This window comes from Protopterus annectens, chromosome 8.part0 (assembly GCF_019279795.1).
Source record: "Protopterus annectens isolate FY-2018-M chromosome 8.part0, PAN1.0, whole genome shotgun sequence".
NCBI classification, from domain to species: domain Eukaryota; kingdom Metazoa; phylum Chordata; order Ceratodontiformes; family Protopteridae; genus Protopterus; species Protopterus annectens.
In genome coordinates this window covers 1,341,598,718-1,341,622,313 of record NC_056741.1, presented here as the reverse complement: position 1 = coordinate 1,341,622,313, position 23,596 = coordinate 1,341,598,718, and the positions used below count along the sequence as shown (strand labels likewise).

General features: G+C 43.6%; 1 protein-coding gene across 1 annotated transcript in view; it reads left to right on the top strand.

Moving 5' to 3' along the window:
- MPZL2 (myelin protein zero like 2) overlaps window positions 1-23,596 on the top strand; it is a 364,232-nt gene that overhangs the window by 255,991 nt on the left and 84,645 nt on the right. The window contains exon 3 of the mRNA XM_044080887.1: window positions 9,264-9,474. Within this exon, the coding sequence (XP_043936822.1) occupies window positions 9,264-9,474 (211 nt within the window). The remainder of the gene's footprint in view (window positions 1-9,263; window positions 9,475-23,596) is intronic.

Here is a 23,596-nt window from a genome sequence, read left to right as displayed (position 1 = left end):
AACTTTGGGTGTTGTTCATTGCTTGATTGGCTATACGAGTGCAATCTTAAATTTTTGTTCTTTACATACAGCAAATTAACTTTTATTTTAGTCATGTTTGGTATTGCTGTTTTTTCCCTTCATTCTTCATCTTTTTTGTGGCAACATGTTTTGCAGCTAAACTTTTTAATGTTTCCCTTGTACATTAAATTATCACACACACAGTAGTTGCTTTGAGACATTCATGTATTTAATATTATTTCCACCAAGGAAATCAGGCCCTGGAGTGCCCTTACAGATCTGCTTATAGTTTCACTTTGTGCCTCCTTGTCCATAAGTAGTTCAGATTTTTAAAGCTGCTGTCATCCTATAGGCAGCTTTAGACACTATTTTAAATGTATTGAAGTACGTTAAATTTCAACAAACCGTATGGAATTTGGATAAGTCCTTCGTCTATCTCTGTTATTACTTTTTTGGAACGCTATCACTAGCATGCCCAGCATCTCTCTGTACTTTCTATTTAAGATGCTTGAAGGTTTTAAGTTTTTTCTTTATATGCCCCACCCCAGAAGGACAAAGTGCATACACAGAGATGAAGGTTTTAAGTTTTTTCTTTATATGCCCCACCCCAGAAGGACAAAGCGCACACACAGACACCCAAACACTCACATGCGCATTTGTGTGTGTGTGTGTGTGTGTGTGTGTGTGTGTGTGTGTGTGTGTGTGTGTGTGTGTGTGTGTTTCTGACACAATTGTGTACACTGGTGTCCTTCATTCTTTATATACATAACCCTATGTGGTCTGAGGGAGGAACAGCTACGAAAACTTTACACAGAATTTGAATCAAAGCTTTTCCACTGATCTAGATAGTGACATAATCAGCACTTCCTTTTTACTGCTGGTGGTTTCCTTTGAGCAACCACTAGTTCTACCACACCTTGACTCATTGTTAGGCAACTGCCTTTTGGTAATTAGACAGAAGGCCGTCAAAACATTCTTTTCCATTCTGCATGGCTGTCCCCTGGGTTTTGCTGGTATAGGTTTGTGGAATGTTATACTTTTTTGCATTGCATCTTAAATGTTCTACAGCAGGCTTGTCCTTAAATTTGGCCTTTTTCCTGCCTTCTGCTCATCCTTGAATACCCATCTGTGACTGACTTTAGTGTTGATCGATAACTGCCACACCTTCCCTTTTCTACCACTTCAATAACAAAACATTATGAGGGTCCTAAGTTGTCTTTGTGCCTCACCACTTGTTACCCCCTTTCTTTACATGTATTTCACTGACACCTTCAACCCGTTCACTTAGCCAGTTCCTTAACCCAGTCTAATGATGTCTTTCATTTTTGTATTTTGTGATTAGAGGAATCAAAGGATCAGATTATTTCCTAGCAAGTTAGTTCCACTGACTTACCCCCCCCCCCATCCACTGCCCTTGATATTCTATAGCAGCTGCTCCCAAAAAAATATGCACTCAGTTAAACTTCTACAAAGCCACAAGGTTCTTTGCACTTCAGGCTTGCCCAGTTAGTAGCAGACATTTTCTGATGCCCACATTAAAATGCATGCATCAGGTTCTACTTCTGAGATCTGCGAACCATACTAGAATAGTTCAAATCATACTTATTCTTAATAAAATCTATATATCCATTGGTCTATCAAGTATCAGATGCATTTCCATAGCTAAAGCTGTCTCCTAGTTAATGCTAGGGCTGCTTTCCTTCGTTGTATCTCATTTCATAAATTATGTGACTGCTATTGCCCACTTCTAGTTTACAAACGTATGTCGTCTCAATGCAATAAAATCTTGGTTTATAACAGCAGAGAGCCATCTTGTTAAACAGTCCCAACTATTTCATCAGCTGTGCTGAAAAAGCAATAGGAGCAAACCTAGTGCCCTCCTTAAAGCAAGTGGTACCTGTAAATATAAAGTGAACCCAGGTCTATTTATTGTCCTTTAAGGTTACTTGGGTCAGTGTTCTGCTCTTGCTTTACCCCCATATACCCTTATGTTGTTATTCTTATTTTTTTAATTTCTCCAAATCTTTTGGGTTTCTAATACCATGACTAGAATGGACCCATTCCTAAGTTAAAGTAAGATTAAAGTTCACAAAATTAGTATTGCTTTACTCTTTGATGTCAGCCAAACGTGCTCTTGGCAGCACCTGCAATGTGCCCAGTAGTGACTCCTCCTGCAATTCGTATGGAGTTATATGTATTGGTATTGCATCTAAATATGATTGTAGACTCTCTTTTATAAGACATGTTGCTCCTACTACTATTGGCACTATTTGAGTATCTTTCTTCCACATTCTTCTCATTTCTGCTTGCAAATCATGATATTTTATTACTTTGTCTCTCTCTCTCTCTCTCTGTACGCAGGACACTGTAGTCACTGGGTGTGGCGATTTCAGTGCTACCTTTGTCTTCTTTTCTTGGACCACTAAATCCTGATGTCCTTCAAGGATGCATCTGCAGTCCTTACAAATGGGTTGTCCTGTCATCAGGCAGCCCTTCGGTCGGCCGGATTCCAAAGTCTGGGTCTGGCCTCGGCTGGTGTCGCACTTCACCCGACGTTATAGCTGCAGTTATTCGGGTATAAAGGCATCAGCCGACGCCATTTTCCTCAGTCTTTCTTGCCGCGTGGCGCATGAAGCAGAAGCTGTTCGCAAGTGCCGGTCGGTCAGAACCAGAGATTACTACTACTGAATAATTCTACTACTACCGAAGACTTCTAAAAAGCTAAGTACCTCGTTGGGGACTCTTTCTTGCCTCAGTCGATGTCAGAAAAAGTGAATAACTGTTTAACTTGTGGGAAACAAATACCTCATAAAGATTTCCACTCTTACTGCTTACCTTGTTTAGGCCCAGACCAAGACGTAGCAGCTTGTCTAGCCTGTGCTTCTTTTAACCGGCGGACGCTTAGACGTCGGTCGGAATTTGCTGAGGAGTTTTTCGCTCGATTTTTGACATTATGCCGCCGGATCCTCCGACTACGCAAATATCTAAAAAGCGCAAGGAAAAAGACCGACACTCGCGGTCCGTGGTTTCGGCCAAAACCGCGGTTAAGCCGACCACGAGTGTCTCTGTTTCGGCTGAAACCGAGCAAGCGGTTCTTCCTACAGCCGAAAACTTACCTCCTACCGAGGCCTCTTCCAACCTGGTGGAATCGGCTTCTGAAATCCCTCCTGCTCTTGCAGTTTCTCAGGAATTATCTGACACTATTCCCTTGGATATTTCAACCCCTGCACGTGGAGCTGCTAGGCCACCTGCAACCATGTCCATTAAGGCCTTTGCCAGGGCTAAAGCAGCTAAAACTACTAAATTTCTGCCAAAAACCCCCTCCCCTCTGAAAGGGAATCCAGGTCCTTAGAGAGATGGGGTAAAAAAGTTTACACTTCTGCTACTCTTTCAGCTAGGGCCTTGAACTGTCAGTTTCACATGATCCAGTATCAAGAATTTATGCTAGACCAGTTAACCAAAAAGCTGTCCTCAGATGAATCATTAGACAAAAAATCTGTTCAGGAAATGGTACATAACATACAGCAAGTCAGTAACCATTCCTTAAAATGCGGCTATGATGCACTGGAGGCTTCCTTTAGATCAGCCATGACTGGTACAGTTATCAGAAGGCATGCATGGTTAAAAGAGCAGGCCTTACCAGACCATGTCAAATCAAAACTACTAGATGCTCCTATGGACAAGATCAATTTGTTTGGCTCTCCTGCACAACAGGTGCTGAAGAAGATGGAAGAGAAGGCAAAATCTGTCCAAACAGTGAAAGATTTCTTACAGGTCCAACCTCCAAGGTTTAGCAGGAATTGGCCCTCCAAGAATTGGTCCTTTCAGACTCCTCCAGAGCTCAGAGAAATAGGCGTTCAAGAGGCAGAAGTCAATCCAGGGGTGCCTACAGGACGCCAGTGGCAGGGTAACAACCAGCGAGGTACAGCCACAGACACAGCCACCACCACTACTACAGGACAATCACAGTGACTTGGCTCTGGCACCGCCTACCAGGGAACAACTAGAAGCACCCTTAGGCGGAAGCTAGCTTTATTTTCAGTAAACTGGCATTACATCACAAGAGACAAGTGGATTTTGCAGACAATAGACCAAGGTTACAAGTTTCACTTCCATACTCTACCAGGGAAGAGAGGAATGCCAAACCTACCTCCAAATCAAAAGGCAGAAGCTCTAAAACAAATAACTCAATTATTAAGGATGAGAGCTGTGGAAAAGGTACCATCTATGGAGCAAGGACAGGGATTTTACTCCAGACTCTTCCTGGTACCAAGAAAAGAAAGCAAATGGAGACCTATTCTCGACCTGTCCGCTTTAAACACATTCCTCATTGTTCCAAAATTCAAAATGCTGACCCTACAGCAGCTTCTTCCCATGCTGGGCAAGAAGTCTTGGCTGGTAACTCTAGATCTCAAGGAGGCATACCTGCACGTCCCAAATTGCAGAAGATACCTCAGATTTCTTGCAGGATCAGAGCATTATCAATTCTCAGCATTGCCCTTTGGCTTATCTACTGCGCCCAGAGTGTTCATGAAATGCCTGGCATCAGTAATTGCTCATTGCAGGCTTCAGGGAATCCAAATCTACCCTTACCTGCACGACTGCCTGATACAAGCGGACAACAAAAACAAGCTAGCAGAAGACTTGAAAAGGGTCATTTACCTACAAGCCCTGGGATATACAGTCAATATAAAAAAGTCAAGACTAATACCATCCCAAAGGATAACCTTTTGGGTGCAGAGCTGGACACAGAAACAAATGGCATTCCTAACAGTAGAAAACAGGAGCAACTCCTCTCTACTTCTTGGCATTAACAAAGCAGAACCATCTAACAGCAAGAAAAGTCCTGCAAGCCTTGGGTTTCATGGCATCCTGCATAATATTGGTTCCACATGCCAGACTGCATATGAGAAAGTTACAGTGGTACCTAAGAAACACAAGCACAGCCTAGAAACCCAAATTCCAATAATTCCATGCCTGAAGCAAGAATTCCAATGGTGGGCTCAGGCCTGTCAATCAAACAAAGGACTGCCCTTCCACAACACTCAACCCAGCCAAACCATCACAACAGACGCCTCAGACCTTGGTTGGGGGGCCCACATGCTGGACAAGTGTATACAAGGTTTATGGTCTCAAGACCAGCTACACCTACACATAAATCAAAAGGAAATGCTGGCAGTAAAACTGGCAATTCAGACATTCAGACCATTTCTTCAACAAGGTCAACTGTTGATAAGGACAGACAACACCACAGTTATGTGGTACATCAACAAACAGGGAGGCACACACTGCCTCTATGCCGGATGGCAATGGACCTCTGGAATGTGGCCCTGAGCTACAACATTCAGTTACAAGCATTTTTTGTACCAGGAAAAGAAAACATTCTGGCAGACATACTAAGCAGAACTACCACGGATGCCCACGAATGGATGCTGCACCCGGACATCTTCAAAACCATTACGAGAAAATGGGGACTCCCAGAAGTAGACTTATTTGCATCCCCACTCAATCACCAACTAAAGAAATTCTGCACAAGGACATACCACCCACTTGCTTGGAAGGTGGACTCCCTATCTTTCAGTTGGAAAAACCTGACAGCATATGCATTCCCACCACTTCCTTTGATGCACAAGGTGCTATTGAAGATCAAAGAGGACCGTCCAAGGATCATTCTGATAGCTCCAGACTGGCCAAGACAACATTGGTACCCATTACTGAGGAGCATGTCTCGGGAACAAATATGGCCCCTGCCCCTAGTTCCCTTGCTGTTAACACAGAACAACTACAACACCCTGCATCCAAACCTGAAAACACTGCAGCTGACTGCCTGGAACATTGCATGAGACCAATTAACCCAAATTTATCCCAAAGGGTTAAAGACATTATCTTGGGGGCTCGCAGACCCTCAACAAGGAAAAATTATTCAGCAAAATGGAAAAGCTATCTCATTTGGAGTACTGCAAAAGGAGAAAATGTGTCACTGGTAAACATAGCCAACATCCTGGAATACTTGGCAGAGCTCTTCCACAAAGGCCTGTCCTATTCTTCCATTAAGATTCATGCATCAGCTATTTCAGCAGATTACGACTTGGATCCTCCAGTCTTCTCACATCCTCTGCTCAGGCAGTTTCTGAGAGGAATTAAAAATGTAAAACCACCTAGGAAGCCACCATTGCCAGCATGGGACTTGAACTTTGTGCTAGAAAATTGACACTCTCCTTCGAACCAGCAGCAACAGCAGGATTACAATACTTATCATGGAAAACTGCTTTCCTGCTGGCAATCATTTCAGCTAGAAGGGTATCTGAGCTACAGGCATTAATGGCAGTACAACCCTTCCTGATCTTCCATCAAGATAGAGTGTCCATGAGAACAAATCCTACTTTTTTGCCTAAGGTGGTCTCCAGAGTATCCTTAAATCAGGCTATCCACCTACCTACATTCTTCCCCAACCCACAGAACAGGGGAGAAAGACTGTTGCACACCTTGGATGTACATAGACAATTACGCTACTACCTGGACAGGACCAAGGACAATAGAAAAACTGACCAGCTACTTGTAGCATATGCAACAGGAATGGAAGGAAAAGCAATTTCAAAACAGACAATCTCTAAGTGGATAGGAAATTGCATTAGATTTTGTTACTCCTACCATGGGAAGAAAACTCCAGAAAACATCAGGCCTCACTCTACAAGGGCTACAGCCACTACCACAGCTTTTCTACGAGGAGTGGCTACCAAAGACATTTTAGAGGCTGCTACTTGGAGCTCCGTGCATACATTTGCCAAGCATTATAATTTACCTCTATACTCTAGATCCCGAGCAGGTTTTGCCACTGCTGTTTTGCAAGGGATCTTAACTACACCATAATTTTATTTCTCCTCCTCCCCAGTTTGGCTATGGTATTCTACCCATTTGCAAGGACTGCAGATGCATCCTTGAAGGACATAGTACAGTTTTGTACCTACCATAAATGTAGATGTCCGATAGGAATGCATCTGCAGTCAGGATTACCCACCTCCTTCCCTCTGTGGTACTCCTAGGGTATTTGCCCATCTTGTAGCTAGCTGGGGAATCTATTATGGTGTATTTGTTTGTATATATTTACATACATGCTTATATTTTGTTTGTTTCTCCTATTTGGAATCATTTGCATTTATCCAAATTTAGCCTTCCTAGAGGGCACCTGGCATCTGGGGCAAGAAACACTGAGGAAAATGGCGTCGGCTGATGCCTTTATACCCGAATAACTGCAGCTATGACGTCGGGTGAAGTGCGACACCAGCCGAGGCCAGACCCAGACTTTGGAATCCGACCGAAGGGCTGCCTGACGACAGGACAACCCATTTGTAAGGACTGCAGATGCATTCCTATCGGACATCTACATTTATGGTAGGTACAAAACTGTACTTTTTCTAGCATCTATTTTTTGTACTGTTGGTAGTGTATGATCCCATGTGATGCAGACTTCATCATTTTCTATGATGCTTTGTGGTTCATGTTTCCAGCATTTTTCTGCCACTTCAATACCATAATGTTTGTACAATCCCCAGTGCAGCAGTCTCGCCACATTATTATGCCTTCCATTATAAAGTCCTTCTGCCATTAGTATGTCACAAACATCAATGAGGTGTGCAACTGTTTCCAATTCTGTTTTGCAAAACTTAGATTTGTCTGTTTCTCCCACATGTTCAATGGATTTTGTAAACCAACGTGTATGTAGTCCACTGTCTTGTGCCGCCAATATTAACCTTTCATCTCTTGATTTTAATTCACATCTCCTTAACCATTCATGTGTTCGTTCCTGTATACTTGCAACTATATTTATGCATTTTCCACATTTCTTGCCTTCTGCTCTGGTCCTTCACCTTGTATTCTTTCTTTTGCTTTTTGGCACATTCAGTTGCTGCCTGATTTTTTATCTACTTCTGGTTTGATTTCCATTCCTGCTTGACGCCAATATGCTTCTGCTAGATTAAGCAGAGAAGTCATCTTAAATTTATTCTCATGTTTCATAACTTTCACTATGTTTGGGTCTTGTGAGGTCAGCACATGTGTGGAGTCCCACAACTGCAGATCTATACATGTAATCAGTTTCAAGGAGACCCATCCCTCCTTCAGAACTGGGAATAATAATCTTGGTATGCACTGATTTTTATAAATCATTTGGTGAGCATGAGGCATCCTTCTTGTTTTCCTGTTTAATCTATCCAACACGTTTTGGAGCCAGTCAGTCACTCCATTATTCTTACTATGAGCTCACAGCATTGTGGGGGAAGATAGATTTAAACATGCTAAAAACAGGTATGGTGTTTCTCTTAGATGTCATGATATTAGAGTCTCACACATAAAAATGTGGTCCTATATGAGCAGCTACAACAGGTAGCAAGCAAAATATGACCTAACATCCACATTCAAGCTACACAGCCTAAGGATTGTCATCTTAAATATCACAAGCAAAACTATTGAAGGAATGTGCAAAACAGACCATATTAATATCTGCTGTTTTCTCTTAACATAGTCAGAGAACCATTGCTGTAGTTTTCAAAAGAATGCAGCCCTGACTATAAATGAAGCTATATTCCATACTTAACTTGTGTGCGCATTCCACAGTTAAGGTGTACAAAATATCTACACTGTAGTTTAATTCCATAGTTCATGTATGCCAAATGCATGCATAACACACAATGCATATAGTATAGTAATTAGTTGTAAATGTTGATGCATCATCTCTCTCTTGTATTTGCTATGGGTTCCAAATGTGATCGGTATGGGTTTTTATATCACTCCCGGTGACCGGTAAACAAATAAATGAGTAAAACTGCACATCTGCATAACTGATGAAGATGAGAAAATGTTTGTTTACCATCTGATGGTCACGTAGTATTTATATTTTGAGGATCATGTAGAGCAAGGCTTACGCACAACATCTGGATGTTTGCAAACTTGAGCCAGTGGTAATGAGCTTAATATAGCATGTATTGTCTTACACAGATCATACAGTCTTATACCCAGGGTCTGAGTCAAGGAAATTCCTGTGCGGATCTGTTTTAAAGTAAGGACAAAAGGGTGACTAACAGGCAGTGTGCAAATGATCATGGTCAAATTAATTTACATGTTCATGGAATGTTGTGAACATTGTTGTATTATGTAGGCCCACAAAATTGTTTGCTCATTGATCAAGAAATGTCCGCTACTAAGTAATAAGGGTGTTTCTTGAGGTCTAGTCTGTTATACTTATAGAACTTTCTCTTTTTCAACAGGTTCTGTACTATAATAATGAACCCTACCCTCCTGTTTCAGGGAGGTTTAAAGGTCGGGTTATCTGGTCTGGTAATTTGGCTGGGAAAGATGCCTCCATAACTATCCGGGATTTGCAACACACAGATAATGGCACATTTACATGCCAAGTACAGAATCCTCCAGATGTGCACGGGATTGTGGGAGAGGTGAAGCTGAGCGTAGTTGACAAAGGTAGGTGAAATCTGAAACAGAATTTCTGTTCTTCTACAATGGAAACATTGTCATATATAATGGCTTCTTTTTCACTTGTCTAACAACACAGTGGCAAATAATGAGTACTTATGATGTGTGCAGCTTGTATTCTGTGTGGATGATTAGAAGCAAAGAGAGTGGGTCTGGCATTTAAAAATTGTCATATCTGGTATTTATAAGGCAGAAGTGGAATCATCCATTAGGGTGCCAGAGTTTGTTCTGTAGTCTTTTAGAGATAACAGATCAGAAAAGTTTAGCATTGTTAGAGTACATCTTCCCAAGTTCAGCTGTCCTGAAAAATGAGAAACTGGTTAAAATAGGATAGATTAAGGACTACAGTGTAGTATAGCTGTTTATTTATGCTTCGTGTCTCTTTTTGCTTGTCTATGCTTTTAGTGAGTTTTGGAGTAAGCTGCAGACATGCATCTTTACCCTTTGAGTTGCATTACTAATGATGAGAGAGGAAACAGATTTGTGGCAGTTAATAAACTTGTGGCCACCATGTCTGCCCACCGTTTACTGAATAAGCAGGGAATCCTAAATATCTAATAATTTCTATACTCCAGCTATTTGTAATAATGGTCTTTTACCTGTTTCATACATTCTTGAATTTAGTCACTGGGTTGTGACCCTTCTAGCTCTTTGTGAAAGCTGTTCTGATCATCCTCTGCCTCTTATGTCAAAGAATACATCCTTGGTAATTCCCTTGAACCTTCCTACTTTGTCCTAATATTCATTCTCTCTCTCTCTTAATTTGGTACTCTTTTGCACTGTGAGGTACTTGAAAGTTTCTTTTACGCTACCAGTCATCCACTTTTCCATGAGACTAAACACCTCTGAACCACACCAAATTCCTTGGTATTTACTGGTATTGAGATCCAAATAATTGGGTGCTATGAGTTCCTGAGTGGCCCATTTGATTCCTGAATTTCTCAGCTTTTTTTTTTTTCCCCAGCTTTTTTTTTCTGACATCATCGCATGCAGAGGAGTGTGCGATAACGTCAGCTTAGTGAACAGCCTGCCCAGCCTGTCAGAATTTGGCCGAGAGGAAGGCTGAGTCTGAGAAGTGTGTTTGTTTATGTTTATACAACTCTGCACATATGTTGCACTTCACACTCGAGTCACTTCTCGCAGTGCATGCTGTAGCATTTCTTGCAGAGAATCCAGAGAGAGAGGGATGGGACACACACGAGTCGACAGAGAGAGCAGCTGACCGCAACAGTCACAGTTAGTGTTTTTTGTTTTAAAATAACATTTATTTAGTTTAGAACTTAGAAGGCAAGGAAGGAGGCAAACCCTGTCCCCAAGCAGCAGAGCAAGAGCAGTCTCATTGGACTCTGAGCTGTGCAGTGGTCATGAAAAAATATATTATTTCTTGTACTTCTTCTTCCCCGGCTCCTCTTCCAGCAGGTAAAATAAAGATATAAAGTAAATGTATTGTTTTGAGTCAGAGTCAAAATATGAATAATGATGCTTGCTTTGATCTGGTGGTGATGAGTTGATGTCAGTGGCAGGCATGGGCTGCAAGTTTAAGATGTGTTACATGTGTAACTGTGTATGACTCTGTGTAGAGAGGAAGAGTAGGGGGGAGATGGATAGCACCTTTTGCTGTCGTGCTGTTGAGTTTGTGGATAAAAGAACTTGGTGGGCATGAACTAAAGTCACTAAAAGAGCTGACGTGTGATGAAACAAGTTATTGCAGATGTGGCAGAGGACAACACTGTTTGGAGGAGGACTGGTAAAGAGTATGCTAGGGTGGGAATTTTAAACTGTGGGTGACGTTGCTGGTAGTTGTCAGCCTGTCTCTATCTCCTTCAGACGGTACTGGGCTGAACTCCGTGCTCCAACAGACGTGCACCCATGGTCTCCCATGCTTTGTGATTAACATGCTAGTGGAATAGTGGAAGAAGAGAATGAGGCAGTGGCAGTTTTGCCACAAAATTAAGTGTTTAGGTAGTTGCTTTGTCCAGGGGCCATTCAGACTGAATCCTTTCAGAACATACTGACGTAACATTAGAAATGATATAGAAAGCATTGGGGGACTGAATGTTACTAGGAAAAACGTGCAACTGAACAGGTTGGTGAAGTTTCTGCAGCTGTGACTTTTACAATAAGAAATGGGCGGCCAGTGCCCAGCTACCTTGGAAGGCAGTGGCGATGGATTCTTGGTAGCCATGGAAAAGAATGTAGCTGAGCTTACTGTGAGGGGACGGTTATGATACAGCTTCAGTCATGGTCCAGGAGTTCAAGTGCCTCATCGACCAGCATCCTACCTCTTAGTTTCTCAGAGCAAGAAATCTGGACAAAGCCAAAAATACTGGTGGGATAAAGTCCCAAAAATAGGTACCAATTTTAAATATTGCTCCTGTAAACTCAGACAGTTGCTAGAATAACAGGTTTTGCATTATTATATATTTTCTGATGGATATGATGTCTGAAATTTAAATGTTTGCCGCCATTTGTCACTGTTCAATGACTTCAATCTTCATTTTGAGATCCCACAATTCCTTTGGAGTGGGCGAGGTTACATGATTATGTATGCAAATTTTATGATTTGATGTTATCCTAGTCATCATTCATTACGTACGAGTCCAGGATCTGACACTGGATCCGAGCTGGCACACTAGACAACAGCTTAGCTCAAGCTCCTCCCCTCCCATAATGCACTGCTGCCCTCTAACCCCTTAGATCTTGTTTGTCGCTTTAGTCGATCAGACGCAGATAGCTCAGCTCCTCATAGTTTCTGTAAGTAATTCTTCTAATTTGTTTTTTCTTATTAGTTTTTCTTAAGTTCTGTAGTCTAGTTTATGGTAGTTTTTTTTTCCCCTCCTGTTGGTTGTTTTGTTCTGGGTCGTCAGTTGTTTTGGTTTCCTTTTGGCGCCCTTTTCAGTTGTCTGGTGCAGTAGATTACAAGTTCCTTTTCTTGACTGTCCTTTGGATTTTTTGCTTATTTTATTAATATCTTGTTAAGAATTTTTGTTTTTGTTTATAGTTTCCTAGCAGTTTATCATTTTAGTTGCTGGATGGATCTCGCGGTTTCTGATGTTAAGCCTGGTTTTCCTTGACTCTTGGCTTTGGTTGCCCCCATGTCTGAAAAGCCTTTGGGGTTCAAGAGGTGCTCCTCATGTGGTCTGAAGATGCCATTTTCCGATTCGCACCAGGAGTGCCTCTACTATCTTGGTGCTGGCCACCTGGAGGTTGAATGCAGCATTTGTGTTGCATTCAACTCCAAGGCTCTGGTCGGCCATCGTAACAAGCTCCGTTTGAAAGGTATGGTTCAGGGGGGGCCCCTTGGTTAAGGAATCCTTCTCCAAGTCGGGACCCTCTGGACATGAGGAAATCTTCATCAGGAGAGGTTTCCTCTAAGAAACCTAGGCTGTCAGATCCCAGATCCCTGGATCCAACTCCAGCCTCAGCGGTGTCAGATCTGAGAACTTCTAGGGAGTCGACTCCCAGATCCAGGGCTTCCGCTCCCAGCCCTTCAGAATCTGAGAGATTCAGGTTTGACTCCTAGATCCAAGGCCTCCAGATTGAGCACTCCAGATCCAAGCCAAAGCAGACCTGCCACAGATCTGACCCTTTTGGATCCGAGAGGTTTGAGAACTGTGTCCTTGGCCCTCCTGTTTCCTCGGACCTGTTACAGTTGGATCCCATCCTGATTGAGGATCTTTTTCGATTCTGCAGGAGGGGATCATTTATTTTCTCCTCCACATAGGACACGTTCCCCAGACCAGTGAAGAAGGCCCTCGTGATCTCAACATGGGTCTCTGGCTAGGTCCTCAGTTTCCTCCCGATCCTCCAGGACCATCCTCTCATGTGATGTGGACAGGAGGATGCAGTCCTTCCTCAGGGCTCAAATCAAACTGTGGCTCTTGTCTTCCCCAGCCCACAGGATTGGGGAACCTTCTCCCACTCTCTGGCTTCTTTTTCCTCCTCTGACCTCCCAAGGTTTTGACTCAGGAGAGCCGGTGCCTGGCAGGGAGATGAGGGGTGTTACTGGGATCTCTCTTATCCCTACCCCATCAGAGTCTATGGCCAGCCCTGGTCCCCTTCTCATGGGACAGACTGGACAACTGGTCCGGGTTGTTGTCCTGGACTCCATGGGGTCTGATTCCAGTCCAGGCCTTTCGGACTGTTCCCTGCCTCTTAGTGATTTGGCGCTTGGTAGCTCTGGACTGACACTATCTGGGTGGTTGGAGGTTCTGACAGGGTCTGCTCTTTCCTCCATTGTGTTGTTATCAGTGGGGAAGGGGGCCTCATCCAGTCCCTCTGCATTCTGAATAGTGGAAAGATCCCTATCTGCTACCAGAGTGGCCTCCCCTGCTCACATTGCTACTTCCCAGCCTCAGAGCTTGAGTGGACTCCCTCCTCCTGCTCCAGGTCAGCCCATCCAATCTATCCTCCAGGGGGGAGTTTCCTCCATAGGGGCCCCCACCTCTTCTGAGTCTTACCCCAAGCCTCCTGCAGATTAAGTGCCTCGGAAGAGGACATGTAAGAGGAGTCATCTAGCCTTCCTGATGGAGTCTGTCATGGGGGACACAGGTGGTTGTTCTGCCCAGCCCCCATCCTCTGAGGAAGCATGTTTCTAGACGCTTTCTGTACAGGCCCATCTACCTATTGGGTGGCCTCCCCCACTGACCCATTAGTCAACCTCATTGCCAGCAGGGCCTGGAAAGAACCCAGTACAGTGGAACCAGTACCCAAAACAGCAGACAAATTCTTAAGCTCACCATCAGAGAAGGCCTTTTGGTCCAAGGCAGTCCCAGTTGATGCGATTGTGGTAGCTGCCACCACCAAGAAAGAGCTGGCAGAACAGAGTTAATCTGTCCATCCTCCCAATCGTGACTCAAGAGCATTGGACAGATTTAGAAAGCTGGTATTTGCATCGGCTTCTTTCAGGCTGTGAGCTCTAAATTACCTAACTCATTTTACCCATCTCCAGTGGTATTTGATAAAGGAGCTCGCCACCTCCCTCTGAGTCCATGCCTGTGGAGGACTTTAAGTCTGTATCTCCCAAGTTGGCCACTCTTACATCAATAGCTAATTCATGAGGTTACTATCTAATGCTGCAGTGGATTCTTCACAGGCGGTAGGTACAGGCATTGCCATCAGGTATTATGCCTGGCTGAGTTTATGTGGGTTTGCAGAGGCCTTTAAAGCATCATTCACAAACCCCCCTTTGATGGTTCAACTCTCTTTGGACCAAGCGTTAAGGAAACTTTGACCCACAGTGAGTAAGAGGGAAAGACTTTGTCAGCTGTAGGGATCAAATTCTCCACCCCCCCAAAGGTCCTTCTCCAAGACCCAAAAGGGGAGCAGGAAAGTGTGGTTCTGAGTCACAGTCTTCCTTTTAGGAAGCTCAAGAGGATTCCTCTTCCAGGGGACAGGGGAGAGATTTCAATTGTCGACACCACCCTAGAGGCAGAGGAGGCCCGCAAAACCAAGGTTCTAGGGAGCCCATCTTTACAAAACCCTTCCAGTGCCCCTGAAGCATTTACCCGACTGTCCCTCCCTGGAGGCACTCGGGTCAGATGGCTTTGCACCCTTTAGCCTGGGCAAACATCACAAACTATCAATGGGTGCTAAGAATCATATGCAGGGGCTACTACATTCCCTTTTCAGATCCCCCACCAAGAAGCAGAACTCTCCCAGACATGCTACTCAGTCAGGGAGAGTTAGCCCATCTAGAGGTCACCAACCTCATCCAAAAAAAGAGGCATACAAAAGGTCGCTGCAGGACAGAGAGGCTCTGGAACTTACCCCCACTTCTTTTTGGCTCCCAAGAAAACGAGGGACCTGCATCTTATTCTGGACCTCAGTCAATTAAACCCATCAGTCAAGAAGTTGAAATTTCGGATGGTCACTGTAAAGTCAGTTGTGCCCCTTCTGCACAAGAATGACTGGATGTGCTCTTTGCATGTCTAGGATGAGTACTGTCATATCAAAATAGACAGGTGGCCCAGGGGATTTCTCCACTTCGCCTAGGTGCTGATCACTTCCAATTCAGACCCCTGCCTTTGGACTCACCACAGCCCCCCCCCCCCCCCCCCCGCCGGGTGTTCACCAAATGCATGGCAGTGGTGGCAACTCATCTCTGGCTGCAGGGAATTCCAGGTGTTTCCCTATCTTGACAATTGGCTCCTTACAGCTTCCACACAGCATCAACTGGTGGAGAACACATGCTTTCTTCTTTGTCTTTTTGATCAGTTGGGGAGAACAGTGAACCTCGCCAAGTCTTCCTTGACCCCATCTCAACAACTGGAATTTGTAAGCACTCAGTTGAACACAACGTTGGAGATTGCAACCCTCCCCCACCAGACCACCCTTCTTATTTGGTCTCATGTTCAGTCTCTTCTGGAGCAACCCAGCCTCCAGTGTCTCCCATTCTAAGGGCTCTAGGTTGTATGGTGGCTGCCGTTTATCTGGTTCCAAAGACCAATTCACGTTAGGTTCAAGCAAGGCACCCTTTATTACTTGCAGCAAGGAGACAAAGCATGTAGGCACAAGGTTTGTCTGAATTATTGGTGATTAGTATGTTATTTTTATACAGTTCTCTTCCTGTCACACAGAAAATGTTACTATTTTATTGCTGACGTAGTTAGACACAGCTTTCTGTATGTTCTACATAAAATGTTGCTAGACTTATTGCTGACCAAGTTAAATTATTTTCTGTTTTGCAAAACATTTTGAGAAAAACAACCTGGCCTTGGGCTTATTTTAGTCCATTTCACCTTTTTAATTCTTCAATTGTACTGTTCTAAATATGTGTTACATTTTGTCTAGATTCAAGGTACATTTTTAGCTTTGGTACAAGTAATGCTGACTACGGTTTAAACTTTCAAGCATCTATTGCTTTCTTTATCAATAGCTTCTAGCAGCTGCATGTTTTCTCATGGCATAAGCAGAAATTAATATCCCTTTAAGTTTCATGACATTAGCAGTAATGGAATGTCTCTTGTTATTTCATGACATTAGCAGAAATGAAATGCTTCTTGTTAAGTTTCTAATAGCTGTGCAGATTCATGCAGTGTGAACAGAATAAATGTATTAACCCTTTTAAACCTGGAATGCACTAAGCATGCATATTACTATTATACATTTTTCTAACATCCAAGTATTACAGGAGAGTACTACAGTGGACCCAAGCTGTTCAGTGGTCCCCACTTTCCCACCCTCTGTCAGTCTCCATACGACTCATACCAATATGTTGGAGACCTCTCTTGTGGTGTATGTACTCCCCAGATCTCCTGGGGGGCAGACCCTTTTCTCCTCCAGCTCCCACAGCCATGGTGACCACAGATGTTTCCCTCCTAGGGTGGGGTGGCATTTTCAGAGGAAGATTGTCCAAGGGACATGGTCCCAGTCAGTGACCAAGCTGCACATACATGTCCTGGAGATGAGAGCAGTTCTTCTATTGTTGCAAGCTTTTCAGGACTGCTTCCCTCTTGGGACAATAGCAGTTCACACAGACAACATGACTGTTGTGTGGTACATAAACTAGGAAGGGGGCACATGTTCTTATCTATTTTGTCAGGAGGCCATGAGGGTTTGGGAGTGGGCGATGTCCTCAGGGGTACTTTCTCCTAGCAATGCATATTCCTGGAGCATCAAACATGCTGGCAGACAAGCTGAGCAGAGCTATTCTGACCCCTCATAAGTGGTCCTTGAATCCATTCCTGGTGAAGCAGATCTTCCGTTGATGGGGTCAGCTAAGCTGTGATCTGTTTGCTTCCCCTTTCAACAACAAATGCAGCAAATACTTTGCCTTGATCCCCCCAGAGATGTTCTGACTCATGACTGGTCTCCGGGTCTTCTTTATGCCTACCCATAATTACCCTTAATTCCGAGAGTACTTCAGAAAGCAAGATACCACAGGACGCAGTTGATTCTCATTGCCCCTTTTTGGCCTCTGCAGGTGTCATTCCCTCTTCTGCGGTCTCATCTGAAGCATCCCCCTTGGGTATTCGATTGGTTCTGGATCTGATTTCTCATCCATCTCTCCTTCCGCTTCCAAATCTGCAGATCCTCTGTCTGACAGCTTGGTTTGTCCAATTCCAGTAACTGTTGCTAAGCCCAGGCTTGCACCCCCTGTGAAGGACATTAAGAGACTTCATAGAAGCAAGTGGAAGCGATTCTCTATCTGGGCTAAAGGCCAGAATCTAGATCCATTTTTGGTCCCTATTTCTGACCTTCTTCTTTTCCTGACTTCCCTATTTCAGGAGGACGCCAGTTTCTCTACCATTAAAGTCCAGTTGGCAACGGTCTCTAATTTTCATATCAATAATGAGTCTATGTTTTCTTCTCGCCTCTGCAAAGCCTTTTTGAAAGGTGTCTTTTTGCTGCATCTCCCAGTCGAAGACCCATGTCCACAATGGGATCTTGCTCTAGTGCTAGAATCCCTAACTAAACCCCCTTTCAAGCCTTTTGCATCCTGTGATACCAGATTATTTTCTTGGAAGACTGCATTTTTGCTGGCAATAACATCAGTTAAGAGTTTCAGAATTGCAGGTTCTTACCATTAAGTCTCCTTATTTGATATTTCATAAAGACAGAATGGCCTTGAGACCCAATCCTTCCTTTATGCCAAAAGTGGCCACTGAAGCAAACCTTAATCAATCTATACAACTCCCAGTTTTTTTTTTCTCAATTATGCCAATAAGGGAGAATACATTTAACACTTTAGCTGTTCATAGACAGCTCCAGTTTTATTTGCACAGAACTAAGTCTTTCTGCCTGTCTGACCAATTGTTTGTAGCATTCTCGGGTAACTGAAGGGGCCAGGCTGTTGCAAAAATTACTATTTCCTGGTGGATTTCTCAGAGCATTTCCTTCATATATTTCTCTCCTGGTTCTCTGTTGCCTGGACTAGTTAGGGCTCATTCTACCAGGTCAGTGGCTACGTCAGCTGCCTTCGTAGCTCATCAGTCCTTGGATGCCATTTGTGCAGTGGCAAATTGGTCTTCGCCACATACCTTCATATCTCATTACAAACTTGATGTAGTTTTTAGAGAAAGGGCTTCCTATGGCTCCACTGTTCTCCCGCATGTCCTTCCTTGAGGTCACCCAAGAATATCGGTTAGCTGGGGACACTGACCCATACGTGATGAATGGTGACAAGGATAACATCAGATTGATAGTTATGTACTCAACATAGCTTGGTATCTGTGTTGTGCATAGTCGCCATTCATCATGGCCCCACTCTCCTTCTCCTGGAGGTTTGGCAGGAGTTTGGAAGACCTAGTCTGGTGGCGGGTCCTTTTTCTGTCTTCTGTCTCCAGGGCAAACTCAATCTGAGGGGTTAGAGGGCAGCAGTGCGTTATAGGAGGGGAGGAGCTTGAGCTAAGCCATTGTCTAGTGTGCTGGCTTGGATCCGATGTCGGATCCTAGACTCATACGTGATGAATGGTGACTACGGATAACACAGATACCAAGTTATGGTGAGTACATAACTGTTATTAATCAGTGTCCCATTTTTTGGCCAGTTGTACCTACTTTCCATGGACCCTTGTCCAGATTTTTGATGTTTCCAGGTTGAGAGGTATGTTTTATTCTAGTTAGGCTCATGGAGGGGCTGGTGACTTCCTAGCAGTTATAAGGGCTGGAACCAATTCTGGACAGGATGCTAGCCCATTTCAGCATATTTTCTCAAACATGTACACATGCGCATACACACACACACACACACACACACAGACTTGTGGAAACAACTATGGGCAGGTTTAAAGTATTACCAGTTCTCGTGTTGGGCATGTCTTTTGGATACTGAAGAACACCAGAAGCCCTACTGAAAACTCTGTGGATGAAGGAAGGATGTGCAAACTTTTCACAGAAGACACATCATGGAGGAACCAAACTAGGAACAGTTACTGTGTAACAAATGTGCTTTATTATTGCAGAATTGTAATATTCATGGGCAGCAATCTGAAACTGCCAAGAGCAGACTGGGAGAGTCCAGAGTACAGCAGATGTGGAAACTGAATCAGGCCTTCAATAATTAGGGGTTCAGCTGGGTCTGTCAGTTAGTTGAAGGACCAAATTGTCGAAACCCATATGGTCGACAGTTTGGTTCGTCAAACCATTCTGACTCAGATCGTAGTACAGTAGGGATTGTGGAATTTACCCTTTTCCCCACTGTAGTGCGATCTCTGGTTTAAATTATTAGCAGGGGCTGCGTGGGGTCTTGCCCCCTCCTTGCAGAAATCTTAGTGGGTGTTGCGTGGATTTATATTAGCTTTTTGATTTAACTGTGTTGTCACTCATATGGATTTTGACAATGTCATGTGTTTTTCGATAAACTGACGTAGATCAATTCAGCTAGCTAGTGCAGGTCTGTTCCAGAAAGGATAGCATTATGGTGAGGTTCTAAACAATGTAGAGAGGTTTACGGATGTCGAGAGTAAGTCAGCCTTAGTCTGTGGTGAACTTGCCACTGTGTGGTTTAGGGTAGACAGAAAGTAAGAATACAAAGACAAGGATGGCATAGAATTTAAAGTAAGTGCATTATGCTGTAGTGGGGAGCTGGCTAAGGATGAGGTTTGTGCCTGGGAATATACTGATGGGAGTAAATAAGGGTCTGGGAATGGATCAGGCATGGAAAACTCAAGGGCTGTGGGAATAAGCCAGACATGGAAAACTCAAAGGTTGTTGACACAAGTGTGAGGAAGCAAATGGAAGATATAGCCAATGTGACTGTGTACAAGTGTGAAGCTAGTAATTAGTGCAAAACATAGAGTACACAAGAGAGGAGGCACAATACAAGGCCAACAGGCAATACAGGTGGTGAAGGCAGCAAAGACACAATTTGAAAGGGAGTTGGCAGAAGGGATCATGAAGGGTAACAAGGGCTTTTTAGGTATATAGGGGGAAGGAGGAAGTAAGAACAGATTTGGCCAGGCTAATTAAAGATGACAGGGAGCTCACTGAAGAGCGTGGAAAAAGCAAACGCACTGAATGAATACTTACATCTGGGCTTTAACACCAGCTGAGGGTGTCCTACTGCATGGACAGAGCACGAGGAACTAGATAGGCAGCTGGTTGTCATTAAGCAAAAATAATCGCAAGGACAACATGGACTGCTACCAAAGTTCACAGGAGTCTGTCCGTTGTGTTGGCAGATTGCTGGCAGAGATCTTCAACAGATCACTGGCTAGTACAAAAGTGTGGGAGGACTGTATGTTAGCAAGTATATGGGGGGGGGCAGGAAGAATCCAAGGAACTGTAAGCCTGTTAGCCAAATCATGGAGGAAAGAGATGTCAAGGAGAGTATCCTAGTGGGAAGGCTAGTAGCATTTCTAAAGGAAAGTATTCTTCAGGACTACATACACCCCAGATTCATACCCAGGTGGAACAATCAGTTCAAACCTGATCTAGTGTTATGACTGGGATACAGCTGAACTTGAGAGGATTGCCACTAGACATAGTCTACCTGGAGTTTAGGAAAACATTTGTCTCATTCTTAGAGGTCTTTGATAAGAAATTGGAGAGATTTGGGGGGTGGGAGGGGTGAGATAAACATGAAGACTAAAGAACTAGATTTCTGCAAGGCTGAATGTAGGATGTATGGGGTATGGTGAGAGAGACAGAATGGCAGGAACTGGTAAAGCAGCTATCGCAACACTACAGGGGTCAGTTCTGAGGCCAGTGAAAAGATCAATTTCCTTGCTGATTGACAAGTTAGTAGTTACAGAAGTAGTGGATGGAGAAAAGAGTCTAAGAACGATCTGGGAAGGTTTAACCAGTGAGCAGGAAGATGGCAGTTGAGGTTCATTGCATTGCGAATGCCATCTGTGGAAATGGAACTGATAGCAACAAAGCAGGAAGAGTAACTCTGTTCAGACCACATCTGGACTGTACTACCAGAAGTAGAGTGAGATACCAGTGAAATCTGCAAACAGAATGCTGGAAGGATTGGAGTTGGTAGCAAAAGAGGAGGAAAAGCATCTGGGGGTGTTTATTACTCCTGGATTAGTCCATCCATAGCAAAATGAGAGGGTAGTGGCAGCAGTTAACCGAATGATAGGGTGTAGGCCCAAGGGAACTGACTCCAGAAATGAAAGGTCAGTGCTGCTGGTCTTCTGGGATCTGTTCAGCTCAGCCTTAACTACTGTGTGCATTTCTGGTAGAACATGCAAGGAAACTTCAGGCTACTGGAAGAAGTCCATAGGAAAAATACCAAAAAGATCCATGGGATGTAGTGGAAGGAATATTACCTAAGAGTAGAGGAACTGGAGCTATTTTTGATGGGAGAAGAACTGAATGTCCCAATACTGGTGTACAGCATCCATTTGGGGAAATTGGAAGGGTTATCTTGGCAGAAAATTGTAGGTACTAACTTACTGTGAAAGTACTTATGAGTATTTCAGTAAGAATTGTAGCATTTGCATCCTGCAGTAAATGACTGATATGTCATCTGTTCATATAACTTGCTGTTTAATTTCACGCTTGTGATTATTTTAAAATTTCACTTTTTTTTTTTTCTGCTCACCACCATATATCTGCAGTAAGTTCACACCATCCAGGCAGGTGGTGGGAATGATGGCCTGCTGTTTGCATTGTAGTGCATTGCTCTGATACTCTGTTTAAATTGTAACAAAGGGTAACTGGTAAACTCCCCCATTCAGAAATACCCCTCTACAGCAAATCATTCAAAGAAAGCTGGAACAATACTGGGGTCAAAACTATGTTTGCAGCCTGGCTGTGGGTGTGGTTATTACTGGTTTGTGAAAGAAGCTTGAGTCAGGGTGTATTTACTGCGCAGATATGCAGAACAAATGCATGTGCATACAGACACACACATGTCCTCCAATTGTGTCTGATGTAAGAAGAAATTTTTCAAAAGAGAAAATTTGTCTGGCATTCTTTTTTTAAATGAGAAGCTGAAAAAGTAAGTGGCATTCCTCACTTTGTCAAATGTCACTGCACAAAATGACCTATGCTGCAGGTACTAGAGGAAATTGCATCACACTGCTGTATGACACTGTTTTGTCATTCCTTTTATGATTTGTGATGTCATTCTTCAGTTTTGTGCAGCAAATCCCTATCCAATGACTGTTCCATGTTTCAGGCAGTGACTTCTGCATGGATTAATTTTGCCAAAGTTCACAGTTCTAAACAAATCTTTTTCTGTTCCCTAATGCTGCATTTATTAATTGTAAGATATTAAGTGATACAAAAAAAAAAATTGTAAAGGATGCAGAGAACATGTATTGGAAATGGAAGTCTATCAAATTTTTGTGGTGACACAAAGGTGGAGGTTGGTGTGTTCACTGAGCTGTGCAGATGTTCTTCATGTTTCACTGTTGCAGTCATCACCTGTGGGTTGTCCCTGCTGTGGTAGCCCTTGTTCAGCTCGAATACCAGAGTCAATGTTTTTTTTGCATCGGCTGCAGTCACCTGTCAGGTCATCAGTGCTATAAAGCAAGGCAGCCGACATCATTACATCAGTCTTTCTTGCAGTGGAGCCCGTAGCAGAAGCAGTTCGCATGAGTGCCGGTCGGTCGCTACCAGAAGTTGAATTTCAGCTGAAAACATCTAAAGCTAAGTACCCCATTGGGGATCCTTTTTTCTTGCACTAACCGATGTCTGAAAAAGCAATTGTCTTGCATGTGGAAAGCAGATCCCACACCAAGACTTCCATTCTTACTGTGTCACTTGTTTAGGCCCAGACCACAACGTCCCCTGTTGCCAGTTCTGTGCCCTCTCTTTAATGTGAAAACCGTTTGCCATAGAGCTCTTTTTGTAAACAGTTATTTTAGTGTTCCATCTTCACATTCTGATATGGCATCAGTCAGCCAACAATCTGTGGACATTCAGAAAAAACGTAGAGATAAAGCTAGAGACAGACCACACAAGGCTAAGCCTTCTGATGATGCTACCGCTAAGCAGGTCGTCAGTTCTCCGGAATTCAGTGTGGCACTTTTGCAGCCCCTGATTCCCAATTTGATATCTATGCAGGCCTCTACCCTTTCGGAGTCTGGTATGCCACAGAAATCATTGTCTTCCGAGCCATTGGCAGTCTCTGCCTCAGTTGGGTTTGGAGCTGCAAAGCAGGCACTGGCTTCTGAGGAGGCCCTTTTGCACTACCGAATCTAGACAAAAAATG